The 11063-nt window shown below is 40.8% G+C and overlaps 1 protein-coding gene across 1 annotated transcript in view; it reads right to left on the reverse strand.

Moving 5' to 3' along the window:
• LOC126297800 (P protein) overlaps positions 1-1280 on the reverse strand; it is a 92086-nt gene extending 90806 nt beyond the window's left edge. Inside the window, exon 1 of the mRNA XM_049989005.1 lies at positions 1103-1280. Within this exon, the coding sequence (XP_049844962.1) occupies positions 1103-1114 (12 nt within the window). The 5' untranslated portion in view covers positions 1115-1280. The remainder of the gene's footprint in view (positions 1-1102) is intronic.
• Positions 1281-11063: the final 9783 nt, after the last annotated feature.

The raw sequence follows: 11063 nt of genomic DNA on the forward strand, positions 1-11063 counted from the left end.
ATGTAACTACACATTTTTCCTTCCAAGAAAAGGAAGGAATGTCAACTTCCACACGTTTGTAAAATTTGTCAGGTTCCTGATGTAATTCTGGTCAAAGGCTAGTTAGGAAAATTAAGTTTTAAGTTTGTTTTCAGGTGTAAGATCCGCCAGACAGTTTGAAAAGGAGTTACATTTTATAATATTTTATATTCAGCTCCCCAAATATGGAAACTCCGATTTCCGAAAGACAAAAATTACGTTAAAATAGCTTTTTCGGCGGAAAGGAACCAATGAAGATTCATAAAAATATTTCGAGTGCGAATTATAAGCATGAAAACATACGGTCAAGGTTTGTGTTCCACGGAGTTATGTGCCCTTACGTTTTGGTACTGGCTGGCTCTGAGCGCTACGCGACTTGACTGTTGAGGTCATCAGTCACCTAGAACTTAGAACTAATTAAACCTAACTAACCTAAGGACATCACACATCCACGCCCGAGGCAGGATTCGAACCTGCGACCGAAGCGGTCTGCTCCAGAATGTAGAGCCTAGAACCGCACGGAAACTCCGGCCGGTCTTTATGGTACTTTTGAGCATCCTAACTAAAGTCAAATGCACTTCGGGATGCAATGGAAACTATTGCACGACAGTTTTATCGAAGTCTAGTTTGATAAACACGAAAAAAAAAATCAAACCATTCTTGAGGCCTAAAATTTTTTTGGGGTTAACTAGCTTTGCTTTGTCAAAAGGAAAGATTACAGCACGATCCAAGATTCCCTGCAGGGGGCGAAAAGAATAGAGACGGCAGTATAGGAGATTAACCAACCGAAAGCTGAACTTTAAGGGTGAATGCGAGTTAACGCGTATCACATTGGGGATTTTCCGAACTTATTCTGTTTAATAAGTGAGTATACTCCATTCCTATCTGGCGAATAATAATAATATTCATACGAAGCCAGTGTTTTCCTCGACAGCACCTATCTAAAGCGCCTCAACACAAACGTACCAAACTGCCACTACACAAAACTTTTTTCTCTATAGCTATGACATTGTTTATACAGACAAATCTAGGTTCCTCCTCGTTACTACAAGCTCTACTGCCGTAAGAAACAGCGACAACTTACCTCTTCCTCCATCACAACCCTGCGTTGTGCAAGGAAACAGGAGACTTGGTGGTCAGCAACAGACTGGCTTACGACCGGCCGCACTCGACTTAAACGAGTAAGCCAGAGACATTAATAGTGAAGAACAGTGGTTCATAAGGATTCGATAACAGTCAAACCCGAAGCGCCGTACATCGATATCAGTGAAACTTTCCTCCTCATATTTATTATCGGTTTAGTTGACAGTGAACAAAGTAATGACACCATGCAAAGGCTAGGCTAATTAGTTAGTATCGGTTCCCATTGTTTTCCTTGGTGTCCCAAATATTTTCTGTCGGTAGCTCAGTACCTTCAATCTTTCTCTGCGATGTAGCTTGGAGGCAGTCGGATTGGATTATATGCCTGTACTCACTTATTGTACTCATTACGCTGTGTGTTCTTAATTTTTCCCAACGCCTCCCAAATAAATCTCAGTTCAGCAGAAGGTACGATCAGAGCTTCTCTTCTAGTAAAATTCCATGTGACGCTTTTTCATAAATATTTCGAGACAGCCTTTGCTTTTGTGAATTTTTTTTCGTATTGTTAATATATTTAAAAATGCGGTTCTCGCTTCGCAGTAAAAGAAGAGACATCGAGGAAAAGTAACTAGCATAAGGTCTTTTTCTTTTTTATATCAATTTATCACAATGGAATTCAATTGTGAGGCCACGAGGGTGACCTAAGAGGGAAGAAAAGAATTCTGCAGAAAAAAATGAGCAGTAGCAATAACTGCGTCACATCGACACGTATACCATGCAAGTCGCGGCAGAGGGTACTTCTGGTACCAACCTTTCCAGTACCGAAGGGACTGCGCGGAAAATAAGTGCCAGTAAGCAATAAAGGAACCAAAAGAAAAATTCGGAGTAGGTATTAAAATTCATGGAGAAGAAATAAATACTTTGAGGTTCACCGATGACATTGTAATTCTGTCAGAGACAGCAAAGTACATGGATGAGCAGTTGAACGAAATGGAGAGTGTCTTGAAAGGAGGATATAAGATGAATATCAACAAAAGTAAAAGGAGGATAATGGAATGTAGCCGAATTAAGTCGGGCAATGCTGAGGGAATTAGATTAGGAAATGAGACGCTTAAAGTAGTAAAGGAGTTTTGCTATTTGGGGAGCAACATAACTGATGACGGTCGAAGTAGAGTAGATATGAAATGCAGACTGGCAATGGCAAGAAAATCGTTTCTGAAGAAGAAAAATTTGTTAACATCGAGTATGGATTTAAGTGTCGGGATGTCGTTTCTGAAAGTATTTGTATAGAGTGTAGCCATGTATGGAAGTGAAAAATGGACGATAAATAGCTTGGACAAGAAGAGGATAGAAACTTTCGAAATGTGGTGCTACAGAAGAATGCTGAAGATTAAATGGGTAGATCACATAACTAACGAGGAGGTATTGAATAGTTTTGGGGAGAAGAGGAGCTTGTGGCACAAATTGACAAGAAGAAGGGACCGGTTGGTAGGACATGTTCTGAGGCATCAAGGGATCACAAATTTAGCATTGGAGGGCAGCGTGGAGGCTAAAAATCGTAGATGGGGACCAAGAGATGAATATACTAAGCAGATTCAGAAGGATGTAGGATGCAGTAAGTAATGGGAGATGAAGAAGCTTGCACAGGATAGAGTAGCATGGAGAGCTGCATCAAACCAGTCTCAGGACTGAAGACCACAACAACAACAAGGTATCGTATGAGCTCACATGTCTTTGATTTTCGCGAGATGTACATGGGAAAAGTAATATATTGCCTGGCTGTTTGGAGTATATGTTCACGGAAGTTTTACAGTAAACTGCCTGTCTTGAAGCGTCTGCCACTGGAGTTTTATGGGCATTTGAGTGATTCTCTCGCGACTACTGTACGAACCGGTGACGAAGCGTCTATTAATCACAACCGGGAAGTGTCCAAGACTAGGGAGAAAAATCGATAGAGTAACTTTTTTTGTGAGTTACCTCTTTCGCGGGCGAATTGCATTTTCTTCCAATGGATCTCAGAATGGTATCCCCTTTTTTACGATTCGTTTTATGCCATCGTTCCACTGTAAATCGCTCCACGCGGTTACTCCCAGCTATTTTACGGTTGTTACTGGTTCCAGTTATTTATCGTTACTAGAGTATTCGCACAATAATGGGCCTTCGGGCTAATTCAGCGCAATACGTTAGATTTCTTTACGACGAGGTCAACTTGCTATCCGCTAGACAAAGCGTCCGTAGTCTGTAGATCTTCTTGCATTTCACTACAGTTTAATAACGTTTCGAGGTCCCTGCGTACTTTAGTATCATCCACCAACAGTGTCACCAAGCTTAAGACGCTATCCATCGGATCATATACACACAGATTGTGAACAGTTACAGACGCACAGCACTACTTTGGGGTACTTCCCGAATTAATTTTTTATCCAACGAGCCCGTAAAAAACGACGTGATGAGTTCTTTCTTCTGATACGGGGGAGGGGGGGGGGAGTGGCAAGTTCTTTTTCTCACAAGTTCAAGAGGCTCTGGGCACTATGGGACTTAACATCTGAGGTCATCAGTCCCCTAGAACTTAGAGCTACTTAAACCTAACTAACCTAAGGACATCACACACATCCATGCCCGAGGCAGGATTCGAACCTTCGACCGTAGCGCTCTCGCGGTTCCAGACTGAAGCGCCTAGAACCGCTGGGCCACACTGGCCTGCTTTTTCGCACAATCAGCATCGCATCGTGCACGTATATCATAACGTCCAGTTGGCTTTCTCTGTTGAATAATTTTAGTTGACTTTATATTGTCTCAGTATCTTCTATTTAGGTGATCGAGTGATGACTGAAAGAAAGAATGATATTACAATTTTCCGCAGTGAAACAATTCCGGAAGACCAAATACAGTATTTCGACCATCCATGTATCATATTCCATTTCGATGCCAGTATGATCTTTGAGCGATTGTGTAGATGGATTTGATCCATTAACGCCGTAAACAAGAGGGCGTAAACTTCTCAGCGTTTTTCGACACATCGGTTGGAAAAATTTTCATTTCGAATTCATTAAATGCTCTGATACTGATTACCTTACATTCGTTCATCAACATCTACATCTACATGATTATTCTGCAATTCATAATCAAGTACCTGGTAGAGGATTTGTAGAACAACCTTCAAGCTATTTCTCTACCGTTCCACTCTCGAACAGCGCGGAAAAAAGGGAACACTTATATCTTTCAGTGCAAGTTCTGATTTCTTTTATTTTAGTATGGGGATCATTTCTTCCTATGTAGGTTGGCACCTGTAAAATATTTTCGCATTTGGAGGGCAAAGTGTGTGACAGAAATTTCATGAGAAGATCCTGTCGTAACGAAAAATGTCTTTACTTTAATTATTGCCACCCCAATTCGCGTATCATTTCTGTGACACTCTCTCCCCTATTTCGCGATAGTAAAAAATGAGCCGCCCTCCTTTGAACTATGTCGATGTCCACCGTCCATTCTATCTTATGCGGATCCCATACCGTTCAGCAACATTCCAGAACAGGACGGAGAAGCGTCTCTTAAGTAGATCTGCAGCGTCTTCTAAGTGTTCTGCAATAAATCGCAGCCTTTGGTTCGCTTTCCCCGCAAAATTATCTATGTGATAGTTCCAGTTTAAGTTATTCGTAACTGTAATCCCAAAGTATTTAGTGGAATTCGCATCCATTGGATATGTATAATTTACCAGAAATTAGGCGGATTCCTTCTAGTACTTGTGTGAATGACTTTTCATTATTTAGAGTCAATTGCCACATTTCGCCCCATACAGATATAGTGTCCAAATCATTCTGCATTTGCTTTAGATCATTTGATGACTTTACAAGATGGCAAATGACAACATTATCTGCAAATAATCTAAAAGGCCTAGTCATAATGTCTCCTAAATCATTTACGTAGATCAGGAAGAGCAGGGGGTCTATAACGCAACCTTGGGGAACGCCCGACATTACTTCTGTTTTATTGGATGATTTTCCGTCAGTTACTACGAACTATGACCTTCGTGATGAGAGATCACGAACCCAGTCGCACAACTGAAACGATACTCCGTAGTCATGCAATTAGATTAGGAGCCACTTGAGCGCAGCAGTGTCAAAACCCTTCTGGAAATCTAAAAATATGGAATCAATTTGACATCTATCGACAGCATTCATTACTTCATGAGAACAAAGATCTAGTTGCGTTTCACAAGAACGATATATTCTGAATCCGCGCTGGCAATTTGTCAATAACTCGTTTTCCTCTAGGTAATTCATAACGTTTGAAAACAGCACGTGTTCCAAATAAATATCGCAACACGATGTTAGTGGCATTGGTCTGTAATTCAGCGGATTACTCCCATTTCCTTTCTTGGGTACTGATGTGACCTGTTCAATTTTCCAGTCTTTAGCTACGGATCTTTCGGCGAGCGAGCTTTTGTGTACGGTTGCTAAGTATGGAGCTAAATGGAATGCAATCTAGGCCGGAGGCTTTGGCTTTATCAAGTGATTTAAGCTGCTTCGCTACACCTAGGATACATACTTTTAAGATGCTCGTGTTGGCAGTCGTTCCTGTTTCGAGTTCTGCAATGTTTGCTTCTTCGTCTTTGGTGTAGAAAATTGGGAAAGCCGTTTTTAATAACTTTGCTTTAATGGTAATGTCATCTGTAACATTACCATTGCTATCCCATAGTGTACACATTTGGTGTATTTTACATATGACGAGAATCTCTTTGGGTTCTCTGCCAGATTTCGAGTTGGAGCTTCGTTGTGCAAAGTATTAAAAGCATCTCGCATTGAAGATCGCGCTAAGTTTCGAGCTTTTGTAAAACTTCCCCGATTTTGGGGATTTTGTGTTCTTTTCAGTTTGGCATGGATTTTACGTTGCTGCTGCAGAAGTGCCACGACATGTTTTGTTTGCTATGAGGGATCATCATCCTCTCTCATTAATTTGTTTCGTATACACTGAATCTCTCTGTTGCTGTCGATACTATTATCTGAATTTAAACCACATCTGGTCTACGCTTATATAGTCAGCTGGGAAGGAGTGGGGACTGTCTCTTAGGAAGGCGTCAAATGAATCTTCATCCGATTTTTTTAAACTGGTATACTTTGTGGTTATTTTTGATGGAATTGGCTGTTACGGTATGCAGTCTCGCTACTACAACGTTGTGGTCGCTAATCCGTGTTTTCGTCATGATGCTCCCTGTTTGCTCTGTATTATTGTTGCTAAGACGTCAAGTTATGTTTTCGCAATCATGTACACTTCGAGTAAGCTCCTGAACTAATTGTTCAAAATAATTTTCTGACAAAGCATTGATAGATTCCTTTTATTTGTGGACAAGGCTTTTATTTGTTTCAGCCTGTGATGAAGTTTCTTTTGCATTCGTAACAACTTTCTGACAGAGCTACTAGTTTTTTCCGTGTCTAACAACGTTGGCAAAATATCTCCAAAGTTTATTCTACAATTCCTCTAAATTTTATCCGTTTGATGCTCCACAGCTTCCGCCTCAGAGATGAATATTTGCCACATTTAATTAGAATAAATCTTTGCTCCGATTTTTAATATTCCTTTTAGCATCTGTAGCCACTGATGACGTAACAGTATCATGTTCACTGATTCCCTCTTCTGTGTTAAGTAAATCGAAAGAAATCTGTTAGTTACAAGGGGATCTAACGCACTGAGCTTACACGACGGTTCTCAAGCATAGAGTAAATATCTCTGGAGTGAGCATTCTCATGCGCAGAACAGATTTTATGATATCAACATACATTGCCGGCCTCGTCACGTTTTCTCGGGACGTCGTGTGTTTGTCCGTATAACACCCTGTATATTTAGAATGCCACTACATCCCTAGTACAGACGGATTCTTTTCGAAAGTGTCGTGGATTATTTATATAGTTGCGCACACATTTTACAGTATCCATTTGATGCCGGGAATAAACCAGCTCCGTAACTTTTAAGGGCAAGTGATATTACATCCTGCTTCTTTGCGATAGGTGTCACAGTAGAGATGCAATCGATTTTTGGTAGTTTTCGGTATGATACGGCACTTTATAGTATTACAGAGCCTGTCGTACATTTTTGCAGTGATAGTCTTGCAAAACGACTTGATAGTACGCTAGTAATTTTGCAAGTGTCCGAAAAACGCCGAATCTGTCACACATTAGGGATTATATCCCTGCTAATTCGTCCTTTTTTCTGCTATTATTTTCTCGTTTTTCTGACCTAAACCACAATTTTATTTACTGGTGACACTTTGAAGTATTTATTTAACGCATTTTACCTCTTGCTCCCAATTTATTAAATACATAGTAGACTGAGTAATCTATATACATAATCGACAAGTCACTGATAAATCCATGGAGGATAGTATTTGCTGAAACAACTATCCATTCCCTTTCCTGTTCCACTAACAAATTTTCGAGAGGAAGCGATTGTTTGTAAGCTTTTGTACGAGCCGTAATATCTATTATACAGTCATAAAATCGTAGAAAAATAGGTCTACAGAGTCAAGCCTTCATTATAATACGTCTCAAAATTTTTAAACATATATATTGTCTCTTATTAATATGATAACTATAATTAGAGCTACATGGTATGTTCTCATGAAAAGTTACTATCCCTCCTTTCACATATTTTTCTTTGCATCCGTAGCAGCAACAGTAATTCACTATCGCTATTACACTATCAACAAACGGTTAAACACAACAAAACTCTTGATATTATAAACTTCAAGCGCTGTAGAAAACAGTGCACACATGCACAGCGAAGTCCCGAAAGCACGTGACAATCATGGTTTGATGTTGACAACATGCGCAGAACGCAATGCTCACTCCAGAGATATTTACTCTATGTTTTCAAACTGTGATTCTGTTTGCAAAGTAGGCTTACTGTATTCAGCTTTTAGTCTTCTACAACTTTTACCTTCGCCCCCCCCTCCCACACATACACACACAAACACACACTTCCCTCCAATACCAAATTACTGATTCCTTGACGTCTCAGAATGTGTCTCGCCAACCAATCCCTTCTTTTAGTCAAGTTGTGCCATAAATTTATTTTCTCTCCAATTCATGAAGTAAGCGATCTAGCCATCTAATCTTCAACATTCTTCTATAGCACCACTTTTCAAAAGCTTCTATTCTCTACTACTAATCATCCACGTTTACCTTCCATATAAAACTACGCTCCAGGAAAATACCTCCGATGTTAACAAATTTCTCTTCTTCAGAAATGATTTCCTTGCCATTGTCAGTTTACATTTTGTTGCCTCTCTACTTTAGCCGTCATCAGTTATTTTACTGTCCAAATAGCAAAACTCGTTTACTACTTTTAGTTCCCTCAATACCACCTGAATGAATTCTGTTGTATTCCACTACCCTTGTTTAACTTTTGTGATGTTCATGTTATGTCCCCATTTCAAGACACTGCCAACTCCGTTCGACTGCCCTTCTCAGTTCTTTGCTGTCTCTGAAAGATTTACAATGACATTGGCAAACCTCAATTTTTTTATTTCCTCTCCATGAACTTAAATTCAGTTTCCGAATTTATCATTGGCTTCCTTTACTGCTTGCTCAATGTGCAGACTGAATAACATCGGGGTAAATTACAGCCCTATCTCACTCCCTTCTCAACCACTGCTTCCGTTTCATGGCCCTCGACTCGTATAACTGCCGTCTGGTTTCTGTACCAACTGTAAACAACCTCTCGCACCCTGTATTTTACCCCTGCTACCTCCTAAATTTCAAAGAGAGAATTCCAGTCAACAATGTCAAAAGCATTCTCTGAGTCTACAAATGCTAAAAATGTACGTTTGCCTTTGCTTAACCTATCTTTAAGAGAAGAAGAAGGTCCATGTTGCCTTGTGTATCTCTATATTTCTTCGGAGCGAAATTTACCTTCCCCAAGGTCAGTTTCTACTTCTGTAAACAATTCGTGTCAATAATTTGCAACCATGACTTATTAAACTGATAGTTCGGTAATATTCACAAGTGTCAGCTCCTCCTTTCATTGGAACTGGAATGGTTACATCCTTTTCGAAGTCTGAGGGTATTTTCCCTACCTCATACATCTTGCACACCAGGTAAAATAACTTTGTCTTGACTGGCTCCCTCAAGGACATCAGTTGTTTGGAGGGATTGTCGTCTGCTCCAGGGGCCTTGTTTCGACTTAGGTCTTTCAGTGCTCTGTCAAATTCTTCTCATAATATCTTATCTCACAAGTCATCTTCACTTATGTCCTCTTCCCTGTCTGAAATTTTGCCTTCAAGTTCATTTTCCTTGTATAGCCTCTCTATGTAACCTACCACCTTTGAGCTTCCCTTTCGTTGCTTAGTGCTGAGTTCTTGATATTCTTACTACTGCTTCTATTTGCTCCAAAGACCTCTTTAATTTTGCCATTGGTGGTGTCTACCTTTCCCCTAGTATAGCCTTGAATTTTTCCTCTATCCATTCCTGCTTAAATATTTTACACTTTCTTTCAGTCTCACTTTTTAGACGTCTTTATTCCTTTTTGACTGCTTCATTTGGTGCATTTTTATATTTTCTCCTTTCATCGATTAAATTCAATATCTCCTGTGCTACCCAATATTTCTACTATTTCTAGTCTCTTTACCTACTTGATCCCCTGCTACCTTTACTACTTCATCTCTCAAAGCTACCCATTCTTCTTCTACTGTATTCCTTTCCCCTCTTCTTGTCAATCGTTCCCTAATGCTCCCTCTTGAAACTCTCTACAACCTCTGGTTCTTTGAGTTTATGCAGGTCCCACCTCCTTAATTTCCTGCCTTTCTGCAGTTTCTTTAGTTTTAATCTGCAGCTCATAACCAATAAATTGTGGCCAAAGTCCACATCTGCCCCTAGTTGGTTGGTTAATTCGGAGGAGGGGACCAGACAGTGAGGTAATCAGGAAGGATTGTGAAGGAAGTCGGCCGTGCCCTTTCACACGAACAACCATCCTGGCATTTATCTGAAGTGATTTAGGGAAATCACGAAAAACCTAAATGAGGATGTCCGGAGGCGGATTTGAACCGTCGTGAGAATATCTGCCCCCGGAAATGCCTTACAATTTAAAATCTGGTTCCGAAATCTATGCTCCAGGCAAATGCCGGGATGGTTCCTTTGAAAGGGCACGGCCGACTCCCTTCCCCATCCTTCCCTAATCCGATGAGACCGATAACCTCGCTGTCTGGTCTCCTTCCCCAAAAACAACCCCAATAGGTAAGTGCCCGACAGCACTCCTCCCACGATTCCAGCCCACAGGTTAATACCAAAGTGTGCCTGAAAGCCACGTTCATGAGTGGCATGTGGGTTGTCTTCCAACCAGTAATAGCTGTTATAGACGTTGAAAATGCCTGCACAAGTAAAGCTAGCTTCCTCAGTCCATACCACATTATTTACGAAATGTTCGTTACCTTCCACTTGGTGCGAAAGCCGTTCACGAAACTGTACTCGTCGAATGCGGTCTTCTGGCCGCGTGTGTTGAGCTAACGTGTAATGTTATGGATGCAGTTCTTTATCATGCAACACTCCAACTACTACTCTTTGAGATACCTGGAACTGCCTTGCAGTGTTATGGATACTTCGCCGAGATGATTGATGAATTGTTCAAGAATCGTGTCCTCTGTTTGTGGAGTAGGTCTAGTCCTTTGACGACCTCTGCCCATTACTTGTGGACTAAGCTTACTGCTTTCCCGAAGGCGTAGCCCCAGGTGACGAAAAACATTCTTATCGGGATGGCGCCTTTGAGGGTACCGTACAGCATACACAGGGTCAGCAGAAGAACCTTGGTTATCGGATACACCCAACACGAAAAACATATCGACGTATTCATCATCTGTGTACTCCATCGGGAAGCCATGGACAAGTTATGGTTGTGCACTGCGTGAAGTTTAATGGCTGCCACTGTCATGTGATAGGCTTGGCTCTGAGCACTATGGGACTTAACATCTATGGTCGTCA

The sequence above is a fragment of the Schistocerca gregaria genome, chromosome X, assembly GCF_023897955.1.
Source record: "Schistocerca gregaria isolate iqSchGreg1 chromosome X, iqSchGreg1.2, whole genome shotgun sequence".
NCBI lineage: Eukaryota > Metazoa > Arthropoda > Insecta > Orthoptera > Acrididae > Schistocerca > Schistocerca gregaria.